General features: G+C 54.6%; 2 protein-coding genes across 5 annotated transcripts in view; one reads left to right on the plus strand and one right to left on the minus strand.

The window, feature by feature from the left end:
- Nucleotides 1-24,907, minus strand: part of BRF1 (BRF1 RNA polymerase III transcription initiation factor subunit) — a 61,119-nt gene that overhangs the window by 22,612 nt on the left and 13,600 nt on the right. The window contains exons 2-4 of one of the 3 annotated variants that reach the window (XM_046647326.1): nucleotides 20,327-20,500; nucleotides 6,191-6,222; nucleotides 3,252-3,324 (exon numbers count right to left, since the gene is read on the minus strand). In XM_046647326.1, the coding sequence (XP_046503282.1) occupies nucleotides 3,252-3,324; nucleotides 6,191-6,222; nucleotides 20,327-20,420 (199 nt within the window). In that variant the 5' untranslated portion in view covers nucleotides 20,421-20,500. Of the gene's footprint in view, nucleotides 1-3,251; nucleotides 3,325-6,190; nucleotides 6,274-20,326; nucleotides 20,501-24,907 lie in introns of all 3 variants that reach the window. The other 2 variants (XM_046647323.1, XM_046647324.1) reach the window with 2 other exon arrangements.
- BTBD6 (BTB domain containing 6) lies at nucleotides 8-2,394 on the plus strand. 2 transcript variants are annotated; one of them, XM_046647328.1, is made up of 4 exons: nucleotides 8-201; nucleotides 327-417; nucleotides 553-671; nucleotides 850-2,394. In XM_046647328.1, the coding sequence occupies exons 2-4, from the start codon at nucleotides 337-339 to the stop codon at nucleotides 1,880-1,882; spliced, it is 1,233 nt and encodes a 410-aa protein (XP_046503284.1). In that variant the 5' UTR covers nucleotides 8-201; nucleotides 327-336; the 3' UTR covers nucleotides 1,883-2,394. The 2 variants fall into 2 exon arrangements, with proteins under 2 accessions (XP_046503284.1, XP_046503283.1); XM_046647327.1 differs by lacking the exon at nucleotides 327-417 and having other exon boundaries at nucleotides 68-201.

Genomic DNA, 24,907 nt, shown 5'->3' on the forward strand with positions numbered 1-24,907 from the left:
GGAGCTGTACCCGCCCGCCGGCGCCGCGGCCGCCACCGCCACGGACATCGCCAACAGCAACGCCGCCGCCGCGGGCAGGAAGGGCCCGCCCAGCGCCCCGCCGCCCGCCCCGCCGCCGCCCGCGCCCGCGCCGCCCGCGCCGGACAACAACAACTTGGAGAGCCCCAACTGGCAGTCCTTCCACCCGACACTGCGCGAGAGGTGAGCCCGGCCTCGGCCCCGCGCCCCACGCCCGCACCCCCACCCCTGCTCGGCCTTGGCTCCAGCCCTTGCGCCCTCCGCCCCCGCGCCCCGCGGCCCGAGCCGTGTGCCTCTGTCCTTTGCAGGAACGCGCTGATGTTCAACAACGAGCTCATGGCCGACGTCCACTTCATTGTGGGGCCCCCGGGCGCGGCCCAGAGGGTGCCTGCTCACAAGGTTGGTAGAGGCTAGGCCCTTTGAGCTCCCGAAGGGACCAGCCACCTTCTGAGTATGTATGGTGCTCTCCCCGGGTGTGGCAGCCGCTGGGGCAGGGAGGACCAGGGGCTCAGGGCAGCGCTCTCTCATCCACAGTATGTCTTGGCCGTGGGTAGCTCTGTCTTCTATGCCATGTTTTATGGGGACCTGGCAGAAGTCAAGTCAGAAATCCACATCCCCGACGTGGAGCCTGCAGCTTTTCTGATCTTGTTAAAGTAAGTCTGCTGCGATAGCGTGCAAGGATGGGGTGGGTCCTTGCTCCTGGTTGCCTCCAGCCAGCATTCCACAGCTTTGGAGGGGAAGTCCACAAGAACTGATGATGAGGTTGTCTCCCAGGCCCTGGGTGCCCAGTATGCCCCATGCAGCCTGTGATGTGGTCCCTGCCCTGTCTAGGTACATGTACAGTGACGAGATCGACCTAGAAGCCGACACTGTGCTGGCCACTCTTTACGCTGCCAAAAAGTACATTGTCCCAGCGTTAGCAAAAGCATGTGTCAACTTTCTGGAGACGAGTCTAGAAGCCAAAAATGCCTGTGTCCTGCTGTCCCAGAGCCGGCTGTTTGAAGAGCCCGAGCTGACCCAGCGCTGCTGGGAGGTCATTGATGCGCAGGCTGAGATGGCCCTGAGGTCCGAGGGCTTCTGTGAAATTGACTGGCAGACACTGGAAATCATCGTGACCCGGGAGGCCCTCAACACCAAGGAGGCGGTGGTTTTTGAGGCTGTGCTGAACTGGGCCGAGGCAGAGTGCAAGAGGCAGGGCCTGCCAGTCACCCCGCGCAACAAGCGGCACGTTTTGGGGCCAGCCCTCTATCTGGTCCGAATTCCCACTATGACCCTGGAGGAGTTTGCCAACGGCGCTGCCCAGTCGGACATCCTGACGCTGGAGGAGACCCACAACATCTTCTTGTGGTACACGGCAGCCAACAAGCCCCTCCTCGACTTCCCCCTGACCAAGAGGAAGGGCCTCGCCCCACAGAGGTGCCACCGCTTCCAGTCCTCCGCCTACCGCAGCAACCAGTGGCGCTACCGTGGGCGCTGTGACAGCATCCAGTTTGCCGTGGACAGAAGGGTGTTCATCGCAGGGCTGGGCCTGTACGGATCCAGCTCTGGGAAAGCCGAGTACAGCGTGAAGATTGAACTCAAGCGGCTGGGGGTGGTCCTGGCTCAGAACCTGACCAAGTTTGTCTCGGACGGGTCCAGCAACACCTTCTCAGTCTGGTTTGAACACCCTGTGCAGGTCGAGCAGGACACCTTCTACACAGCCAGCGCCGTCCTGGACGGCAGTGAACTCAGCTACTTTGGGCAAGAGGGCATGACGGAAGTGCAGTGTGGGAAGGTGACCTTCCAGTTCCAGTGCTCCTCGGACAGCACCAACGGGACTGGGGTGCAGGGTGGGCAGATCCCAGAGCTCATCTTCTACGCCTGAGCCACCATGGGGTGGCAGGCACGTGCTGTGAGGCACGGGAGGGCTGTGCCGCGGGCCGTTCTCTGCAGCCAGGAGTGCTAGTCGCTCTGCTACCCCTTTATTCTGCAGCTGACTGCCTTAAGGCTCTCGCCATTATTAAAGGCTTCCATTACTTTGTATCTTTTTGTATGCAGTGGTGTAGCGCCAAACTGTGAAACAGACTCTTTCCTACACAGCCAGAGCGTCGGGTTCTGAATCTTGGCTGCTGGGCTTCATGGGCATCTCCTGTATTTGGGGTGCACGTCTCAGGTGGAGGGCAAATTTGGGAGGCACCAGGCGGCCCTGGATCCCCTCCCAGTGGCACCCACACTGCCTGCCTTGCAGGCTTTGCTGTCCCTCCCACCTTCTTAGATTCTAAGTGGTTCTAAGCTTCACTTAAGACTTGCCCTTCCTATCCAAAAGTGGGGAAAAGTCCCCTAAAACAGTTCATCTTCTTAAGTGGATTTTCATAATAAAGTTTTAATAAAATGGGAGTGACATGTAGATAAATGACTAAGAGAAGTCTCAAACTGGGGTGTTGATTTCTCATATTCCTCCCTGCCATCACAGAAGGCCCACAGTGCTAACAATGCTAAGTGGTTAAAGCAAACTGTCCCAGGGAGGCCCATCTGTCTCCAAGCCTGCCCTCTGCCAGCAGGCCAGGCTTCTACCGTTGGGGCGGACTCACGTTCCGGGTTTGCAGCTACAACACGGGAACAGGCCAGGTGTCCGGTTGTATTTGTACCTCCTAAAGCATCGCTAACTGCTCAAAGCCCTACTGGAGGACTCCAACTCGAGGGGGTGGGGTGTGGGGTGCACTCTGCTGGACCCAGGGCCCAGGCCACCCTGCAGCACCCTGCTGGCCCAGCCCCAAGAGACTATCCTCTGGGTGATTCAGGACTGCACGCCCAGCCCAACCTCCTTGGCCCCTCATGCTGCCTCCTTCATATGAGGAAATACACTTCTAGACACAGGTGGGCAAAGTAGGGGGCAGCCCCTCTGAGCAGCCTGTTGGAACGGGCCTCTTGGGAAAGCTCTGATGAAGGCCGACCGAAGCCAGGAGAGCACCCTAGTCTGTGCGGAGGCCCTGCCTTCCCCGAGGCACCTGGCGCCAGGTGTGCTCCTCAAGAGGTGGACAGATGGCCCCCACACGCAGCAGCACCCCCTTTCCCTCCATCTACACCTCATCCACACCTGCCGGGGACCGACCACAGGCCTCCTGGTTTTAAACCAGATATGACCCCCATGCTGCTGGGCTCCTGGCAGCTCCTCGGGAGACGCGTCTTACCTTGCGGAGTCCTTGCTCTTGCATGTGACCCCCTCCCACTCCGAGCAGCTGCCCCAGGCATACCTATGGCTGGCGCGTTGATGCAGAGCTCTCTCGCCAAGAGAAGGAACGTCTTCCCCAGCACATAAACGTTCACCTGTCGTGAAGAAATCACAACTGAGAATGGAATTTGTATTTAGGAAACATTTGCTTGTTTTTCTTAAAATGCACATTCCATCATTCAAGAATCCGATGTCAGAGCCCCCTGCAGCACTGCGGGGAACCCAATGCACCCATGAGCCCAGGCGTCCTCCACTAGGCCTCCAGGTCACACCTCGGCCCGACCTCTTCGCCCTGCTGGCCACAGAGCAGCCCGGGCCAGGAAGCTTGGATGTGCAGAGCAGGCACACCTGTCCTCACCTGCCCTGGAGCTCCCTCACCTGGTCAAGCCTGGCCTGTGGCTCCCTAGACAATGACCCCTTGGCCCAGTGCCCCAGAGGCCACCAGAAAAGATGCCACGACCTTGGCGTGTGATGCATCCATCACTGGGCTTGCAGACAGCACACGTGGGTGCCTGCTACCGTCGGGACCAGGGTGCTAAAGAATGGTGCAAAGCAAGTCCCCCTCACAGCAGGAAATGGAGGGTACCTGTGGGGCCTGCCCAGCAGGAGCTGAGCCTCCACATCCAGACGGCAGTGGGCGCCCTCCACCTGATGGGCCAGTTATTCCCTAATTCCTTCTGAGACACCCCTGAAGGCTCCAGGAGAAGCTCCGATATGGGGCTGGGAGGCTCATGGAGCTTGCCTTCTGACAGGCATTCTGCCCTTGGCCTGCCCACCAAAGTGTGCATGCGTGTGTGTGCACGCATGCGTCTTCCTAAGAGCCCCCCAGCCCTCTGCTGGGTTCCTACCAGGCTCCAGCATATTGACCCCCTGACTTCATGCCTCTGTTCAGACCAGGGTAGATGAACTGACGGCCGCCCAAGGAGCTGCCCCTTCCCCCCCCCCACCACCTAACCATGTCCCGCAGAGGACACGCAAATAAAAGGGCCCTCTGAATGGACTTCAAATGCAAAGACAAATTCTAAAAAGGCTGTGCATACAAAATGCACACATTGGGTTCCAGAGATACTAACGTTCATTAGTATTTATTAGAAATCGTGACACTGACACTTAGTTCGAGGGTCAGTCTCCGTGAAGGCGGCTGGCCGTGGCTGGGTGTGGCCAGCCAGCCCCCCTACTCCTCTCCTGGACGGAGATGGCCTGTGGGGAGCTGTGCCCCCAAGCAAGTGAGCACCTCTATGTCAGCTGCACCATAAGAGGGACAAAAGGGGCCTCCTGCCAGGACCCTCAGGGTGCAGGGGGTGCCAGGGCCCCGCACGGCTCCACATTCACTGTGAGCTCAACACCGGGGAGAAGCTTAACCCTGGTGTGTGTATGAATAAAAACAAAATGAGACCCAAAACCTGGGTAGTCTCTTCCAATTTTAAGTCTTTCACTTGTTTCCTCTAAGCAGTTAGCCGTCGGCAGTGCGAGCTCCCTGGGTGAGGCCCTCACCCAACACAGCACGCTCCACATGCAAGGACAAGTGCACAACATCTGGCCTGGGAACACCCCGCCTGGCCCAGCCTGGGGAGACCACTCGGGGGGAAGGCACCTGCCATGGGCTCCTCCAGGCGGGGCAGCATGTGAGGCCGAGCAGGGGTGATGGCCAGCCTTGCCCACTTCCCAGCTACAGGCCACCTCACACCCAGCCCAGGGGGCCCAAGGCACAGCCCTCCACCTGCGGCATTAAAAGGTCAAACCAAATTGTCTGTGTAGGTCCAGCGTGAACGTACAGGGTTTCGTTGGTCAGCACAGTGACTTTTCCCTGGGCCCTGGTTCAGCCCAGGGGAGCAGGGACATCCACTCCAGTCGCCCTCTTCCGTCTGTACCCTGACTGGTTTCCCATTTCCAAAGGTGTCCAGTGAAAACCCTTGAGAACCCCTCCGTCTCCCTTCCAAGCGGTGCCCCAGCACTTCTGGAGGGGCCGCCCTGCACGGGCCTCACTCCTCGCCTTCCTGGGAAGTCACCAGGAGGGAAACAAGGCCATGCAGCCTTGCCCTGAACTGCATTTTCACAATTCCAATGGATTATTTTTAGCTTGACCACAGACAATTTCAGCAGGACTTCTGAGAGAGGCCATTTATAAAGACAGCTGGGAGGACAAAAGTATAGGCAGCATCTGATTTAGGTAGAAGTCTACCTGCCGGTCAGCACCAGGGAGCACTGAAGCCCCAGCACCAGGGACAGTGTGGCACCCCGGCTCGCTGGACCCCCTGTGGGGCACTTGGACCTGGACAAAGCTTTCCTCATAGGGCTGGAATTTGTGTGAATTCTGCATAAGTCCTCACACTGTAGTCATACCGCTTTTTAATGACATTCTTCCTCTTTCTGAGTCCTCAGTGGAGTGATCACTTTGGGCCCCAACCCAGGGTGGGGCCAGGCCTGCCGCAGCACTGTCACCGGGAACACAGGCAGAACCTCGCTGGCCCCACCCTGGTGCTGCCCACACCCTGTGCTGTCCCATTCACACAGGGGTCCCTCTTATTGGGTCTTTCCATTACATTCAGCCATCTGGAAACAAGAGATGCAGCAGAAAAACACTTTCCTGGTACCCAGAAAGCAAGTTTCTCTAAATAGACTGTAAATACAAGTTTTCATATTGTTTAAAATGTATGCAGGTGAGTCTTTTTTTTTTTGGTCTTTTAAAGACTCTCCTTTGCCTCGAACAAAGTTCACCTGGCTCCCTCCACTGGTTCTGAGGCTGGCGCTGCCTGGCCCCAAGACAACACTGTGACCCCACTGTTTCCACTGCATCCCCACCAGCTCAGTTTGCCAGTTTTAAAACAGAGACCATGCTCTTGTGTGTCCTTAGCCGGTGGACCCTCCCACCCGGGGCAAGAGCACAAGCAGCGAGGTGTGTGGCACATGCCCCAGCCCCAGCCCGCCCTGGGGAGGGACTCAGAGAGGAAATGGGTCTACCTGGAGCAGGTCGCTGAGGTCGAGGAGCATGTCTGCAAGAGGAGTCAAGGAGCATCTGCACCAGGCCCAGCGGCTCCAGCCACCTGACAAACCAGCAACAGGACCTTGTTGTGAATCTAAGCCCGGCATCCGGTCATGACGGAACAGTGAGGCGGCAGCATCAGGGCTGAGCAGACCTCCCGGGAGCCCCCTGTGAACCACGACCAGGACAGGGGAGCAGAGCGGGGCCCGGGACCTTCCACACGGTCCTCAGAGTGCACGCTGCCTGCACAGAGCAGCTCCCGCACCCCACGCGGGCCCTGCCCCATCAGGTGTCCACTGCACTGAGGGGTCGTCTGCCCGTGGCACAGCCCGGAAGTGCAAAGTGCGCGACAACACTCACTCCACTCTGGGAGCATCCACTGAGCGCCTGCAGGGCAGTGTCCTCTCCTCAGGACTCGTGGTCCTGGGGGACAGACGCACAGACACTAGGCTACCCTTGGTGGCCAGCAGGCACCGCCACAGAGCTGGTGCTCAAGGGGACAGCTGTGGGGACTCTGGCATGGGACCTGTCCTCGCTCTCAGCAGATGACTAAACAGTAACCAGAATATGTCCTAAGTGATTCAAATTCAGCTGAACACATACACAAAAATACAAAACACAAGCGCTAAGCAGACTTGTTAAATGAAGTGAAAATTCGTGTCATTCATGGGTCTGCTGTGGCTGTGAGAAGTAAGAAAGAAATCCCCTGGGCTGAATTAGAGCCCGACCGGTGTCCCAAGGGAAATGCTGGACCCAACACTTCAAGGAGACAGGAAGTCCCTGATGCCACAGCCTCACACAAGCGGTGTCACGTGAGGTGGCGGGTGTCTGAACCGGTGTCAAAGGCCCCTGAATAAGAGGCACCCTGTCTCCCAGTCTCAGAGGGCACGCATGTCAGGCGAGCGCAGCCATGGGACAACAGAGCACACTCAGAGCCAGCCAACAAGCCAGTGAAAAGAACCAGGAAGAAAAGAAAGCCAAGTCAGGGGAAATGAAAGGAAGGCCACGCGCATAAAGGAGTGGAAACCACAACATCAGAAAGACAACATGGGGCTGGCCCGGTGGCACAGTGGTTAAGAGCGCACGTTCCACTTCTCGGCAGCCCAGGGTTCACCGGCTTGGATCCTGGGTGTGGACATGGCACCACTAGGCAAAGCCATGCTGTAGTAGGCGTCCCACATATAAAGTAGACGAAGATGGGCACGGATGTTAGCTCAGGGCCAGTCTTCCTCACCAAAAAGAGGAGGATTGGCAGTAGTTAACTCAGGGCTAATCTTCCTCAAAAAAAAAACAAAACAAAGACAGACAACAGAAAAAAGGAAACCAGGAGGCTCCGCCCTGTGTGATTCCAGCAGGATGATGCTCTGGCAAAGGCCTAGCCATGGAGATGGAAGGACCCATGGGTGCCAGGGACGGGGGGGTGGGGGACAGGCGGAGCACAGGGCACTTTCAGGGCAGTGGAAATACTGTGTGCAAAACCACACAGTGGACACGGGGCCTTGTCTATTTGTCACACCCAGGGAACGTACACCACCAAGAGTCAGCCCTCATGTCAACTGTGGACTTCAGTTAATAATAACATATCAATGCTGGTCCTTCAACAGTAACAGACAGCACACTAACACCAGGTGTTAACAGGGACTCTTTGGGGAGAGGAGGAGCACATGGAACTCTGCACAATTTTCCTGTAAGCTGAAAACTGCTCGAAAAAATCAAATCTATTTTTAAAATAATAATAATAAAGGCCAAAAAAATGGGCAAAAGTTTTGAACAGATGCTTCATGATGAGAAGCAAAGAGCCATAAGCACATGAAATAAGACCTGCCCTTGTCAGCTGTCACAGAAACGTGAACTAAAGTGACACCCCCAACAGCACCGAATGCGGGCAAGGACGTGGATGGGCCCGGCTCACACCCTCTGCTGGCAGGCGCACACGGGACAGACATGCTGGGAAGACACTGCACATTTCTTGTAAAAACAAACATGCACCTGCCCTCTGACCAGCTTTCCCACTCTGAGCATTTACTCGCCAGCATGACTGCTCACAGGTTCCCACAACGGAGCCCTCCTCACACACACCGCATGGCTGGATTGCGAAAGCATGCCATCAGGAAAGAGCATGCACCACATGCTTCCCTCTGGGATGGTCCAGAACAAGCAAAACTAATCCACGGGCATCATCAGAACAGTGGGTGCCCTGACCACAAGGGGCATGGGGAAGCTGCTGCAATGATGGTGTTGCTCTGTACCCTCATGGGACACCTGGCTGCACAGACGCACACATCTGTCAGAACTCACTGAATGGTATGAGGAAGACTTGTGCATTCCATCCTATGCCAATTTTACCTCAAAAGGAGAAAAGAACCATAAATAAATACTGAAATCTAATGATCCGACCCTGAAGGGCTCGTGGGGAGTGGGCAGATGTCAGCAACTTACTTTGAAATGTGCCCAAAAAGCACCTGGCTGAGAGAGGGATGGTGGGGAGCGGTGAGAAGAGGGCGGAAAGAGGGCCCGCCAGGTGTGGACGCAAACTCCAGGCGGTGTGGGCCTGCAGCTTCTGTCAACTTTGCCAGGTGTCTGAGGTTTTTCATAGCACAATGATGGGGAAAGCGTGTATATTTTAAAAAGGAGATTGGAATTCAACTTTTAACTAAGTTAAAATGATTGCTCTCCTTGCGATGACGATGGCAGGGCCCCTGCTCCGATGTTCACTGGCTCTGCTAGGAAGCATTCCACAGGGGGTCTAGACAACTCAAGCTCCCCCTCCGAGCCCCGACAATCTGAATTACTTGCCTCCCTCAACAGGGCGTCCACACTCCCCTCCTGCCCCATCCTGGGCCAGAGCCTGTCAAGGCCCCTGGGGCCTGGCCCATGGTGGGTCCCCTAATTAATGGGAATTTGGGGATCTTCTGGTGGCTTCAAAAAGTCTTCTGTCCAGCACGGCCAGTGGGCCTGTGTCCTTCCCAGCAGCCTTTCTCTTTTGCTAAACAGCCTCTCCCAACCTTCTTGGCCCAGGGATACCAGCCCGCTGAAACTGCCGGGATGATGTAAAAGTTAAGTTAGCGGGGATGAGGCCTGTCTGAGGCCCTGAGAGTACTGAACACGGTGCTTGGGCATGAGCATGCCTGCTACGATGGCCTGGGGACTCTCTGCCCCCCTCCCGGTCCCTGCCACGTTCTCATAGGTGGCACTTCTGCTCACTGAACACCGACTCTGAGGGCTGGTCCTAGAAGAGATGCATAAACACAAAGGCCAGTGACAGATAAAACACCTTCAGAAGATTCTAGACATTCTTGAGAGTCCAAACAAAGGAAAGCATGAGGGCACCCACAGACCTTCAACAGGTTCTGAGAAAGGGTGCAGGTGGTTTCAGGGGTCCACTCCACCATGCTAGAGTGGGGCAGGGACCGAGGCCACCTGCACCATCACCATGTTGCTTCTGGGAGAGCAATCACAGACTGGACCTGATTTCAAGTGTGGCTCCTTCTCGGTAAATGGAGAAGTTTACAGAGATTTAAATAAGGCAGAACTAAAGGTCAAAAAAGAACATGAAGTTTCTCTGCATGGCCTCACACATAAATGTTTCTTCAGGGTGCCCACATAGAGAAACTGCTCTTGCACGTCCAATCCAAAAGAGAGTCTGAAAGGTCATGCGTGTGCATGTAAGCCACTTGGAGCAGAAGAATGAACGGTGGGACCAGTGGGGCACCCACGATGTGAACCAGTTCCACCACTCCCAGGTCCCAGTGGGATGAGAGAGGGTGAGTTCCCGGACAACAGCGCCGTCAGCACCTGGGAGCAAAACCTCGAGCTTTGAGAGGGACCACCAGCCCAGCGCCCATCCATTGGCCAATGCCACACCCTCCTTCTGCAGGTCCCTCCCGCTCTGACCAATCTTTCCCGAGTGCGATTTGGCAGTTACGGGCCCCGCCCACAGCTCTGTTTAGAGCAGGAGCTGACAGCCACACCCTGCCAGGGACAACTCCGCCCCTGCCTACAGCACTCCTGCTGGCCAAGGGGAAGTCTCTGCTCCCTCACGCGCTGGGCCCGCTCTCTCACGCACTGGGCCTGCTCCCTGTACACACTGAGCACTTGTGGCAGAGGCTCTAAGAGCACTTGCCCTGAGCCCCCTGCACAGCACAACTCCTGCAAAAAGTACACAATTCGATACAACATTTGAAGGTGTAAAAGAGAGGTGGCCTCATGGGCTTGAGCCCTCCACCCTCCCCAGCTACCTGAGATGCAGCAGGCCTGGCAGAGGGCAGAATTAGGCCACACTCTGATGGAGCTTGGGTACAACCTGGAGAGGGTCACTCACCCCCAAGCTCGGGCAGCCTCAGCACCACGATGCCCTCAGACCCCGAAAATATCTTTCAAAATGAAGACAAAATAAAGATGTTTTCAAATAAACAAAAGCTGAGAGAATTTTTTTTCCAGGAGACATACTAAAAAAAACTTTCATTATACTGAAAGAATGACCTCAGGTAAAAGCACAGAAAGACAGGAATGGAAAGGGTCAAATGGGGTCCACATGAGTGAAGCTGCCAGTTCCAGCACAAGGGTAACCTGGGACACGTCTATGAGCTGGCTGAAGGTGGACCTGGCCAGTCAGGACACAGGGTGGCCTTTGGTAAGCACCACAGAGATCCTAAGAACAGGTAGGACCAAAAAGCTCGATGGGGTTTGTTCAAACACAACACTGATTTCTCTAAGGGGGCAGGGGTGGAGAGAACAAAGAAGAAACGAACAAGTAGAAAAAGAGTAAGATGCTAGAATTAAACCCAAATACATCAGTAAGTACATTAAATGTAAACAGACGAAATTCTCCAATAAAAAAGATTTTAAGAGTAGACCAAAAAACCCCACAATTATATGCTGCTTATAAGAAACACATCTTAAATATATCACGGAGGACTGAATTTTAAAAGCTGGAGAAATACCACATAAACTCTGAGCAAAAGAAAGCGGCAGGGTTACACTAAAACTAAACGCAGAATTTCAGGGAAAAGCGTTCATATTTCATCATGGTAAAAGAGTCATTTCCACTGGGAAGGCATCCAGTCGTGACTCTGTGTCCTCCCAGTAACACAGCTTCAGGATAGAATGGAAAACCGAGCAGACAGAAGGACAAACAGGCACGTACACACGGGCAGTGGGGGGTTGCACCCTCTTCCTTCAGAACCAGCAAAGGGTGATCTGACACGAAGAACCAACCTGACCCAAGTGCCATTTAGAGAACGATCCACCCAACAGCTGCACGTGGCAGTTACCAAACAGGCCCTCTGCTGGGCTGGAAATCTGATCCCCACGCACTGGAAACAACCTAGCGAATGTCCCCAAGTACAGAGGAATTTCACCAGAGGCTGGTAACACAAGATAACCGGAAACCCCAACTGTTGTCAAAATAAGCAATACATTGTAAATGACTCAGGGATCTTAGAAGTGATAAACAAATGAAAAGCACTAATATATACTGGAGTATATGAGGCAGCCATTCGGTTTAAAATTAATTCAGCTTGCCCTTGTTTTTCCAAAAGGGCCTGATGTGGCCTGTGGAGCATGCATTGTACATCTGCTGTAAACATTTACTATGTCCCAAAGACAAGAGTGATGCCCTTAAAGACAGGGATGTAACGTCCCCCCCAGTATGGGGGGAAAGATGTTTATTCCAGAAGGATAAGCATCTCCTCCTGGAAACTAAGGATTAATTACTGACCTGCTGTGCTCACCTTGTGACCACTGACCTGCCCACCACTGACCTGCTGTGCCAGTTAAGCACCTTGAGACGGAAGTAAAAGAGACTCCTGTCATATGTGATGTATGCTCTTTGACAGTATAGAACCACTCTGGACACCCCACTTCTTTGGTGCCCTTCCTGCCTTGGGGAAGGAAGGCCCCAGGCTAGTCCTCAAACCTGACTCATTATACACTCACCCCAATTTTGATCTATAGATTGATTATGGATAATTTGCACCAACAGAAGAAACAATCATGGAAATTAGAAAATATTCTGAACTGAATAATAAAAATATGACACATCAAACTGTGTGATGTAACTAAAACACGCCCAGAGAGAAAGTGAGAGTCTCAAATGCTTATATGAGGAAAACCAGAAAGACTAAAATCAAGAACCTAAGCATCTGTCTCAAGAAGCTGGAAAAACAGTAAAATAAACCCAAAGAAAATAGAAGGAAAGAAATAACAGAAAGAAAGTGATGAAACACAGAATCAATGTACAATAGAGACAAGCAACAAAGCAAAGTCTGGTCTTTAAGAAGCCTGACAGAGCGCTGGCGAGGACGGGAGAGACTGGAAGCTCGACGGGAAACGACGCTGCTGCTCGAGAAAACAGGTGGCTGGGCGGAAGCCCATCCCTGAGGTACCGCAGATGCTCCACCAATTTGCTGTTTTCCTGTCTCACTTGAGGGTGCTCGGCTCTCAGGGCTGTGAGCTTGTTCAGCAGAAGGAAGAGAATGCCTGCAGGGAGGCTGTGATCACCAGATCCACAGCCGGGGCTCAGCAGCCTTGAAGCCCAGAAGTCACTGCCCAGGGGCCCGTCAGGACTGACCCCTTGTTTCCCCGAAGCTCCTCCTGCCGAGCCCCTCAGTCCCATAAACCCCCCGCTTCCTGTTCTTGGGGAGGTGGACGTGAGCGAACCCAGGCTCCTGCCTACACATTCTGGCCAATTTACACACATCTTTCTCCATCTCCACGCACCGATGCCTCAGTGTTTGGCTTCCTGCGTGTCATCAGGTGCACGAACCTAAGATGAAGAGAACCTAAGATTAAGAGGGCCTCAAAGGTTAGACCTGGACGTACCAGGGCCTCACTGACGAACCCGTTTACGCGAAACATCAGAACAGGCAAAGACAGAAGGCAGCCCACCGAGTTCAGAGCTGGTGGCCTGAGAGACGGGCATGAGGGGCGGGCGGGCTTCCCTTCGAGGTGATGGAAATGTCCAGGCACTGCCTGTGGTGATGGCTGCACGATCTCGTGACTATAACTAAAACCACTGAACTGCACCTTTTAACGGGTGAATTGTATGGTATGTGAACTACATCTCGATAAAGCTGTCATCAAGAAGAAACCACTAACAAAACTGGTAACCCCCCTGCCAAACCGACCAAAGAAACAAAAAGGCAAAATTACCAACATAACACGAAAGAGGGGACTTCGCAACAATTGTTATGGACATTAAAAGGATAATAGGGAATGTTAAGAGTAGCTTTACACCAATACATTGGGTGTTTGAAATGATCTGAATGAAAGCCTTGCAAAATACAACTTACGAAAACTGGAACAAGAAGCAGAAAGTCTGGATAGTTCTACGTCTGTTAGAGAAGTTGAATCCCTAATTACGACCTTTCCACAAAGACAGCTAAAGGCCCAGATGGCTTCATGGCGATTTTCCCCAAACACTTAAAGAAGAAACGGTCCTGATCACCCCAGACTGCCCAGACACGGAGCATGAGGGGACACTCCCCCAGCAGTCGGGAGGCGAGTGTGACCATGACACACTGACTTGACAAAGACATTACAAGAAGAAAAACACAGACCAACCACACAACCCCTACACAAATATTATCAAAGAAAAGCCAGCAATATCTAAAAAGGGTGACGTGCCATGACCAAGTCCGAGTGAGCAAGGTTGGGTCAACCTTTAAAAAGCAGCCAGTGTGATTCACCTCAGTACACACGTGGAAACCCACGTGATGACCACACCAACACACACGGAAGATGCACTGTCCTTCCCGATAGAAGCTCGTGGCAGCTGAGAAAAAGGACCCACCCTCACCCTGACAAAGGGCATCGACAAAAACCTACAGCAGACATCTAACGCGACGGGTCGAAAACCACCCTCCAGGGCCCACGAAGGAGCCAAGACACCACCCTCACCACTGTCACCACCACGTGGGCCGCCACAGGCCAAAGACAGATGGCAGGGGGACGGATCGGACGGAAGAACTAAAACTGGCAGCAGACACAACTATATGCGTTAAAAACAGAACAAGAGAATCCAAAGTTCAAGAAGTGAGCTTAAGAACTGAATTTTGTATTATTGGATATAACATCAGCATGCAAAACTCAATTGTAGTTCTACACATTAGCGACAAAACAAATCCTCAGGAACAAATCTAAGACAGGACGAGTAAGACCTCCTTGTCAAAGGTAAGGAAACATCCCTGAGGAAAAGTAAAGACCACCCAAAGAACTCAGGGACGTTGAGTGACTGGAAGATTCAATATTGAGAAACTAATGGCAGGCAACAGGACATGCTAGAGCATACGAGGAAGCCATTTGGTGTAAAACCAATTTGGCCCGACCTTGTTTTTCCAAAAGGGGCTGACGTGGCCGTGGAGCACGACTGTATGTCTGCTTTAAGCATTTAGTACGTCCCCAAAACAAGAATGATGCCCTTTAAGAAAGAAGTAATTTCTCCCACACAGGCATTTCCTTAAGGATGAGCCTCTCTCCCCGGGCTAGGGACTGACTGCTGCGCCCACCTGTGACCACCCAGCTGGAGACCACAGACCTGCTACCTGCTGTGTCCCTCAACTGCTGTGTGAATCGCTGTGCCAGTGGGGCAATCTCCTGACTGTTGTAACAGGGACATTCCAATCACATGGGATGCAGGCTCTTTGACGGCATATAACCACGCTGTCCACCCCACTTCTTTGGAGTGCTCCATTCCTTTGTGAAAGGACTCTCCCGGGCTATCTGGTCCTCAGATCTGGCTCATAATAAACTCACCCCAATTTTGATTTATAAATTGGTTACAGATTATTTGCATCAACAATATTGTTAAAATGAATGTCAACTTCCCCAAATTGATCCATAAACCTCAATCAAAATCACAGAAAGATTTTTACAGAAATGGACAATCTGATTCAAAAATTTATACAGAAAAACAGAGGGCCAAGAATGGCCCAGACATCAGTGAGGCAGAACAGCTGGATGGAGTTCGAGGTCTCGTGGGTCTCATGCTACAGATCTCAAGACATGTTATAAGCCGTTGTTTTTCAAATACAGTCAGTCCTCCATATCCACAGTTCTACATCCTTGGATTCAACTAGCCACGGATGGAAAGGCCTGTAATGGCTGTGTCTGTACTGAACATGTACAGACTTTTCTTGTCATTATTCCCTAGACAATACAGTAGACCGCTATTTACACGGCACTTACACTGGATTAGGTATTATAAGTAGTCTAGAGATGGTTTAAAGTACACGGGAGGATGTGCGTAGATTGTACACAAATACCATGCCATTTTATATAAGGGCCTTGAGCATCCCAGGATTTGGGCATCCGGAGGGGTGAGGTAGGGAGTCCTGGAACCAACCTCGTGCGCAGACCGAGGCATGACTGCAGTCTGGTCTCGGCACAAGGACAGGCAAGCAGAGCAAGAGAAGGGGTCAGAGACACCAGCAACAGACCCACAGGTACTGGGTTGGCAACCGCGGCGCCAGAACTGTGCGCTGAGAGGGAAGGTCTTCGACAGATGGCACCTGGTCACCAGAACACCCAGCGGGAAGAAGCAAACCCTGGCCCTTTCCTCACAACAGACACACAAACCAACTCCTCCAAAACCCTAAACTCCAGTGGGAAGGGTCAAACCAAAAGCTTCTAGGAGGGAGAGTATTTCCACAACTTAGGGCAGAGAAGGATTTCTTCAACGGGGTGCAAAAGCATTAACCATAAAGGAGAAGAGACAAATTGGACTTCATTAAAATTAAGAACTCAGCTCATCAAACGACGCCCCCCAGAGATGGAAGGCAGCCAGGAGGGGAGGCTCCTCCCGCACAGACACCCACCTTGCTCACGGTGCTGACGGCTGGACGCAGCGGCCGAGCAGAGCAGGACTGCTGGACCCCTGGGTGTGCACATGCCCAGCACCATGGGACCCCAGCAGGCAGCAGTTCCAGAGCTCCAGGGGCCCAGGCTCCAACAGCGGCTGCGGGCAGCCCTCTCCACTCAGACTGGCGTGGGTCTGAAACTGCAACTTCCTTCTGCCCGGTGATGCTGGGCACCTCTGACAGATGCTAACCAGCCATCCTGAGGCCTTCTCTCTCAACCCCATGCTCTCTGTGTGACACCATGACGATGGACACACATCATTACACATGTGCCAAACCCACAGAATGTACAACTCCAAGAGTGAACCCCAAGATAAATCACAGGCTCTGGGCGATGACAACGTGCCAACAGAGGTTCTCCAGTTGTAACAATACCCCGCTCTGGTGGGAGATGTCGACACGGGCTGTGTCCCAGGGCAGGTGGCATATGGGAAATCGCTGCACCTTCCTCTCAATTTTGCTGTGAACCTAAAACTACTCTAAAAAATAAAGTCTATTTAAAAACATTTTTAACTCCTTGGTTGTCCTTGGGGAGGCGAGCAGAGGGGAACAGAAGAAAGCAGGTAAAGGTGACCTGGGAAGCCCGGTGGCAGGAGGAAGGAGGGTCCCCAACTGCGCTGTTCTTTGAGTAGGTGAGAAACAAGGTTCTCGGCTGAGCCTGAAGAGAGGGACATTCTGGAGGGGTGGCTGGAGGGGCAGAAGCTCAGACTCTGGAAGCCTACCCCAGACCTGTGAACCAGAACCTGCTGTTAGCAAGCCCCCGGGGTGAGAAGGCACAGTCGGAAGCCGGGGAGAGGATGAGGGTCTGAAGGTAGCGGAGGGCAGGACGCAGCCAGTCGGCGTGGGAGTGCTCTGTGCAGCCCTGCGCTCCTGCCCAGGGCTCCCACAGGGGTGACAGGTCACAGGTGACAGCAGCTTCCTGGCTTCGATTCACTTGCTCACATACAGGCCGGCTGGCAGCTCGGCTAAAGCCCAGTAAACATCAAAGACTTAAAACCAGCTGTGGGCAAAAACACCTCCCACTGCTGTCTTTCACGACTGCACCAACAAACCTGGACAGCTCTGCAGGAAACACGCTGGCCCGTGCACCTGCCTGTCAATGCTGCCCACCCTGGCCCAGGAACAGAAGGTCTGCAGAGCAACTCTCTTCCAAGCCTGCCCCCACATGTGCCAGACACCTCTGTGAGAGTGCAAGGCCTGGCACACCTGGGGGTGGGAGAGACGCTGGGGGCACTGCGGGCAGTCCGGGTCAGGAGAAGAGAGCGGGGCCTTCGCGTGTGCTCCAGGGGCTTGGGGTTCATGTAGAAGGCAGGCGGTGCCAGGACAGGGACTGCAGAGCCAAGCCAGGGGCGCAGGGAGGGCGGAGGGGCAGGAATGAGAGAGGAGTGGTGAGAGCCCAGGCGTGTCCAGGATGAGTCTGGCGACTCTGTCTGGGTGAGGGAGGGATGGTGGTGCCAGCAACCAGAAGAGGACAGAAAGGACCGTGTCACAGCTGTACCCCCCAACCCTCCTCCCCAAAAGCGGCCATCCTGAGGCCTGCCCGGGGCGAGACTGCTGAGGGGACCCCACAGGCTGAGGGGCCAAGCGCTAGCCTCCCCACACCCCTGCTGTCTCGTCTTTAATAGCTTTACAAGGGGCCGGCCCTGTGGCATAGTGGTTAACTTTGAGTACTCTGCTTCAGTGGCCTGGGGTTCGCAGGTTCAGATCCCAGGCACAGACCTAGCATCACTCATCATGCCACGCTGTGGCAGCACACCACAGAAAATAAAGGAAGACTAGCACAGATGTTAGCTCAGGGTCAGTTTTCCTCACCAAAAAAAAAAGCTTTACAAGGTCAAAGTTATGGCCACAAATTCACCTGCTCAAGGTATGCAGTTGAGTGGCTCTTAGTCTATTTACAGAGTGGTGCAACCATCACCACAATCTAATTTTAGAACATTTTTATCACCTCAGAAACAAACCCCAGCCCTTCAGCTATCACCTCCCCCAACCCCTGGGAACCACTGATGTGCTTTGTCTCAGGGGATTCGCCTGTTCTGGGCATTTCCTATAAAAGGAATCACACAACGCATGGCCTTCTGTGTCCGGCTTCCTTCACTGAATGTCATGTTTCCGAGGCTCACGCATGACCCTGTCCCTTTCTGTCGCTGAGTGACAGCCCACTGTGTGGACACGCCCACTATGCTACCCCAACCATTGGCGGGGGACGTGTGGCTGCAAGAGGAGGTGCGGCTCTGAATACGAACGTCACGCACAAGTGTGTGTGTGGATGTCTGGGTGCCTTTCTCACAGACGGGAGGAGTGGGCCTGCCGGCCAGGGGTACCTCTGACTTGTCCACGGGGGCTATGCCACTCTCCCATCCACCCAGGGAGTGCAGGGCACCACACTGCTCTTTCCACTTGGTCAGCGGGCCTGGCCAGCTGGTGGACACCCTCATGGCGAGGTTCCCCCCACTCCTCCCCACAGAAGCATCTGCTCTGACCTGCCGGGAGTGAGGGGGCTCCAGTGGGGGCAGAAGCAGCTCGCTCCCTGCTGCCCCAGCCACATTTCCTGAGCCAGTCTGCACACCTGTGCCCTGCTCCCCGACGGCCCCAGTGGCTCCTGTAAACTCTCAGGAGGCTCTGCGTGCCCTCCCCGCGTGCCCTCCCTCTGGCAGGACGCAGTCCTCCTTAGAGCCAGGTGGGGCAGGCCTCTGCTGTTCCAGGACGCCCCTGGGCGCTCAGAGCACACAGAAAGGCCAGGCAGTGGCTGACACAAGCCCAGGCAGTGCGACCCTGGCAGAGGAAGGGCTATGAAGGGGGCCAGCGGTGGGCTCTCTGTTAACTTGCGTCTTGGACATCAGCCCTTAAAGCATACATGTGCTTTAGACACTTTTATGCTAAAATGATAAATTTCAAGATTTTAAAGACATCTTAATGAAACACTCTGATACTGAGGGTCGCCACAAGCCCACCCAGGCACACTGTCCCAGGACCCTCCCAGTACTCCCCGCTTAAACAGGAGGAGACAGCCAGGGCCTCCTGCCAGCAAGGAAAGCCTGTGACAGAGACCAACAGACCACGGGAGAAGAGAGCTCAAAGACGATGGCTGCTTCCTACAAGAGCTGAGAAAACACCACATCCAGGCACAACGGGATTTCACAAAAAGGAAGTATTCAGAGAACACAAAGAGTTCTTCAAATTAAAAACATGAAAGCAGAAACGAAGACCTCGTTCAAAGATGAGGTTTAGGCCCTCTCCCAAAGCTAGAGGTGAAACTGTGCAGAAGAGGAAGGAAAAGACAGGCGGCAGGTGGGTGGGGCAGCAGAGCGAACAGACGCAGAGGGAGAAAGCAGGGTGGCTCAGGAGGCTGTGCAGGAGGCTGCAGATGGAAGGGCTGTGCATCCTCAGCACGGCAAGACGGAGCGAGAACAGACAGAGGCGCCACAGGCCCCCGAGAACAGCCCACCCGTCAGACGCAGGATGGGGGATCAGGGCACCGAACTGCTCGACGGGAATGCGGGAGGCACCGCCTTCCAAATTCTGGGAAACCGATCTGCAACCTGGAACTCCGCCAGGCTTTCCCTAAGAGTGCGGGCGGAAGGAAGACCATCTTCAGATGTTCTCAAGTGCCCATTCTCAGCAAGCCACTGGAAGACATGGGGCCAGGAGCAGGGTCCCACACACCAGAGGTGACAGGAGCCCCAGAGTGACAGGAAAAGAGACACAAGAAAGCACAGACAGCAGATGGCCAAAGCGGAGGGACCAGAAAGCCCTGGAAGGATTTCTTCAGGAAGATGCAATGGACAGAATTCTGGATGCATGTGAATCCAGGGCAGTGGGGAGCGCAGGCCACACTCATGATGCAAGCACAGCCATCTAAGCACAAGAAGAGGGCAGACCACAGTCATCTCTGAGAAGGGGAGGCCGGCGGATGGCAGGGAGGCCAGCAGGCCTCTGCACAGCCACCCACCCACACCACAGGACACCGGCCTGGCTACAACCGGACAACCACAGGAAGATGCTGCAGAGCGGCCGGTAGAGCGCCCACCCCGTCCTCCCCAAGGGCCGAGGAGGAATGGGCACCCCGCTCCCCAGCTCCTCACTCGGTAGACGGCCACCTCGAGTCCAGAAAGCCCTGCACGCATCCTGACAGTTAACCCAACGGGTGCCTCTATTAAACACAAACACCGAGTTACTGTGATGACCAGCCACACTGGAGGGGGCCAACCAAGAGCCAAGACAGGGTCCTCCGGGAGGCCCCGAACCAAAGGATACGCGGTGTGCCTTCCGTCCGGCACACTAGGTAGAGGCAGGCCGCGATCACGTGGGCCATTTTCCGGCCGCGGGTCAGGTGCTTGCTCACGGCCATCTTGAAGAAGTTGAAGGCTGTGTCCAGGCAGTGTTGGTTCAGCTGCAGCTGGTTCCCCAGGTGATGGATCTGACGCCTCCCTAGGACACAACATGAAACGTTACCGCCGATTCCCAACTGTTGGTTAACTGACAACTTGTTAAAAATAAAATAAAAGTGTCACATGACTGCCTCAGCAATTCACGATTAAGAATAGAGATTTGCCCTTTTCCTTCCTGAGGAAGATTCGCCCTTAGTTAACATCCATGCCAACCTTCTTCTATTTTGCATGTGGGCTGCCAGCACAGCATGGCCGCTAACAGAGCACTGTAGGTCCAGGCCCAGGAACCAAACCAGGGCTGCCAAAGCGGAGCACGCCAAACTTAACCACTAGGCCACCAGGGCTGGCCCTCCTTTTATATTTTTAAGTTCACTCCTTGTATGTGTTCCAGTAAAATTTCACGTACGGACACTGGGTGCGAATTTCCTACAATTTTCAGGTGCCACACAAAACTCTCTCCTCCACGTCGAATGGCGTTAGTTCCAAGCCCGGGTGGGCGTGGGCAGCATGGTACGTGTCTCTCTCGAGGCCTCCTGAGCTCAGGGTGTCCGGAAAGGGCTCTGTCTGGGCTGGCCGGCCTGCTGCCACTCCCCACCACCGAGCAATGTCTCACAGACACAGCCTCCGGCCAGGAGACAAGACGCCGTGGGCCTGTGTGGAAAGGCCCCCTCTCCCGGGCTGAGTGCCCTAGGCTCCGCCTCCTGCTCCAACAGCCAGGGGCTGGGTCACACCCGCCTCAGCCTTCCCTGCAGGGCCCCATCTGCTGTGTCCAGCTGGCGACCCCGCCAGCCTCTCCTCCAAGAGCCACTGCCTGGCCAGGTTCCAGGCTCGGAGAAGATGGCACTGCTCCAGCCTACTGTGTGCCATCCTAGGAAGCGCACGTGCCACACCAGGCCTTCTGGGGAGGAGGGGCACGGGACCCCTGGGGGACCAAGATGTCAACTGACCCCAGCAAACAATCACACACCCCCTTCCTGGAGCAAGCCCATCCCACAAGCGATAGGCCTAAAAGACAGCGGCAGGAGAAGCAGCAGACCTGCGACCCGCACAAAGGAGAGGCACCGTGGGCCATCTGGTGCACAGCACAGAACCAGCCCAGAGGCCGCAGCAGAAACACCAGTGAGGCCTGGAGTCAACGGTCGTTCCCAGCGCGCTCTGGGTCCCCTTGCACCCCACACCTCCATCTGCTGTGTCAGCACGGTGGGCAGGCAGACCCCTCAGTGACTCGCAGTTCCCCTTGGCGTCCTCTCTCTTCTGACAAAGGCACCTGAGGCCAGGCAGGGAAGGAAGCCAGGGACCCCCACTTCACCCACAGAGAGCTAAGCGCCAATTCCCCTGCTATCTTTGACAAGGGTGTGGGCTGGGCAGGCAAGGGCTACACAGTCTCCTCCAGTCTGGTCTGTCTCACAGTCTGGCCCACCTGCCCCACATACACCTCACAATGCCCACTGGCCAAAGATGGGCACCCAGGGAGGCAGCGCCCCGAAGAACTGGCAGCCAGCGTGTGGACTGGCAGCTAGGGCACGAACCTCACTACACCCAAGGGACCTGGTGGTCAGCACACCCACAGAGCTCCCCTCCCGCTGCAGTCCTGATCCCTCGAGCAGCCCCTGGGGGCTGCCCGGAGCCCATGCAGCTCTGAGGCCTCCAGGTGGGCTGAACTGACGCCGGATCAGGGTCACCGTCCCCAGAGCCAAGGTCTGGGCAGAGCCCAACCAACTCGACAGAAAGACAACAGAGCCGATCACCGCCTCCCCATTAGCACCGCACGCTCAGCACGTCAGACAGACGAACACAGTCACCCGCTGCCCAGCGAGGCTCTGACGGGACACCCACCGACGCTGGGCGCTCGCTCCCCACCAGCACTCTGCTGCATGTTTGAGAATTCCCGCCACACAAGGAGAGAGACAGGTGGCCCTGGAGGGCGCTGACTCAAGGCTGGCCCCCATCCCAACCCCCAAACACAGAGGCTGGGTTCCCCGGAGGCTTGAGGGACTGGGAATTATCGCAGTAAGTTATTTTACAGTATCTTTATTAGACTATAATTCACAAACTGCAAATTTACCCACTTAAAGTGTACAATTCCATGGTTCTAGTATATTCAGAGCTGTGCAACCATTACCATGATTTCGCACATTTTCATCACCGCAGAAAGAAACCCTGTACCCATTAGCAGTTACCCCCATGTCCCCGCAGTCATGCTGGTTCAGTAAGCACAACTGCGGACTGAACAAGTCATATGACACAGGTATTTGTAAAGCTTTTAAACGTACTAAGATGTTACTAATAAACAGAAGTTTACGTAGAACCAATCCCTAAGTAACTAACCATAGCTGACTCTCCTTGGGCTTCCTCCCAATAAATGAGGCCAGAAGTAAAAGCACTAGCACAGAGGTGCCTGCGGAATTCTGACACTTTGTCAAAACAAGGCATGCCTTTTCATTTGAGAGGTGGCTGAACAGCATCCTTCCAGGCCCGTGGCATCAGCACAGCGAGTGTGAAAATGAACACAGGCAGTGCTCAGCAGAGCAAGCGCCTCTGGGAATGTGGGGAAGGAGGGATCTACCTCACGTTGCTCAAGAATCTGCAGACCCTCTGATCCACACAAAAGCCCCCAAGCCATAGGGCCCCCCAGCAAGCCTCCCCCAGGCCAGGAGGGCCTGCACGATGCCACCCACGCAATGCTGCTGGCCTGGCCCAGAGACTCGGGTATACCAGCAGGGCCACACATCACACCTGTCCCCGCTTGGCTGCACGGGAGACGACACTCCTGTGATCTGACCGGGGCCAGCCAGAGCCGTCAGGGGCCCTGCATGAGCTGCAGAAGTAAGGGGTTCAACTTCAGACTCACATTCATATCAATGTGAACAAACAACCACGAATCATCCAACCTCTGCGAGAAACAGCAACGGGACGGCAGAAAAACCCCAAGCTCGACCAGCAGACTGCTAAGAGAAGACAGCTTTCAGAGCCCCAGCACATCCTCAAAATGTCAGAAAAGACATCAATTCATAGAAAAGCATAAATGGGCTGTAATGAAAAAGACACAGTCCTTGAAAATTAAAAATATGATCACTAAACTTTTTTTAAAATTCAAAAATAACGAACAGCAGAGTGGGCACAGATGAAGATTTAAAAAGTGAGCTAGGAGCTGGAGGAAGGGGTCCTCCCAGCCACAACTCCGCAGAAGGCCGCTGGGACCCGGGGGGAGACATGCAGCCGCCCCTGCAGGCTCCCCCTCCGCGGGCACAGCTTCTAGGCGAGAAGGACTCTCAGAAAGAAAGAGGGCACTCATAAAGATGAAGGAACACCACAGGAAGAAATAAAAATCCACATAGTGTGGACTTGATAACGAGCTTCCAAACAGAGTGTAAACTGACAGAGCTGACAGCGAAGGCCCCATGCTGCCTACTGGAGAGTAAATTCCGAAGACGAATGGTGAAGGAGTGTGGGGACCGCACAGTGGCACCAGGACAAGACGGCTGCAGGGGAGGTCAGCTGATAGGCACCAGGAGTGGAGGCAGAGCTTTAAGGAGAAACAGGGCAACTGCAGAGCCGCGGTGTCTCCTACAACACCGCCAGTGACCACACACGTTAACACCACCCAGGACAGACGCAGTTCCTCCCAGTCTGAGCGCAGGCTGGACCAAGTGACTTGTTTCGAAGGAACAGAGGAAATACAGGTGGCCTTTCATGGAGAAGCCTGGCAGTGACCAAGGCCAACATCCCGTGACAAGTCACGTGACTTCAGGTACATCTTGATATGGGGCAAAGAGAAGGGCGCCCCACCTCTGTGGGATCCCCAACAGACAGCCGAGGGACCTTGCACGCAGTACCTGCCCAGGACTCTCAAATGTGTCCAGGTTGGGAGAAGGTGCCACAGACGGAGGAGGCTATGGAATGTGAGGCTCCATGCAGCCTGGCATCCTGGACAGGGCCCTGGACTGGGAGGGCACCCCAGGCGGCAGGAGCATCAGTGGTCCTGCGCCATGTCCCGTCCGGCTCTGCTCACTGTGCAGGTCGTGGCGGTACCTGTGGTGGGGAGGGCTGGGAGCACTCAGGCCCTCTCTGCAACCCTGCTAGACGGCCACATGTGTTTCCCCATAAAACGTTTAAAAACCCCACAGCACTAAAAGTCCAAAGAGCTCTCTCAAAACTTGTAGGTTACAGCTAGACCAAAGATTAGAGAAATGTGCAGTTTTAAATGCAGATATGAGAAAAAGAACGCTTGAAAAAGTGATGGAAGCTTCCAACTTGAGAAGCTGAAAAAGAACACAAAAGTAAACAGAAAATGTTGAACAAAGGGGATGACCCAGAGCAGCACCCAACCAAACAGAATGGGAGAGCCCAGGGCAGACCCACACAGCCACACCAACGCCAGGGGGCCAACACGGGCGCCCGGCTGATACACCGCAGGGCAGACCCACACAGCCACACCAACACTGGG

The sequence above is a fragment of the Equus quagga genome, chromosome 20, assembly GCF_021613505.1.
Source record: "Equus quagga isolate Etosha38 chromosome 20, UCLA_HA_Equagga_1.0, whole genome shotgun sequence".
NCBI classification, from domain to species: domain Eukaryota; kingdom Metazoa; phylum Chordata; class Mammalia; order Perissodactyla; family Equidae; genus Equus; species Equus quagga.

Bases quoted from the DNA above. Each gene is read 5' to 3' on its own strand.
- BTBD6 (XM_046647328.1), top strand. From the start codon at position 337: ATGTTCAACAACGAGCTCATGGCCGACGTCCACTTCATTGTGGGGCCC. The intron at 418-552 runs GTTGGTAGAGGC...TCTCATCCACAG, and splicing joins AGAGGGTGCCTGCTCACAAG to TATGTCTTGGCCGTGGGTAG. The intron at 672-849 runs GTAAGTCTGCTG...TGCCCTGTCTAG, and splicing joins GCTTTTCTGATCTTGTTAAA to GTACATGTACAGTGACGAGA.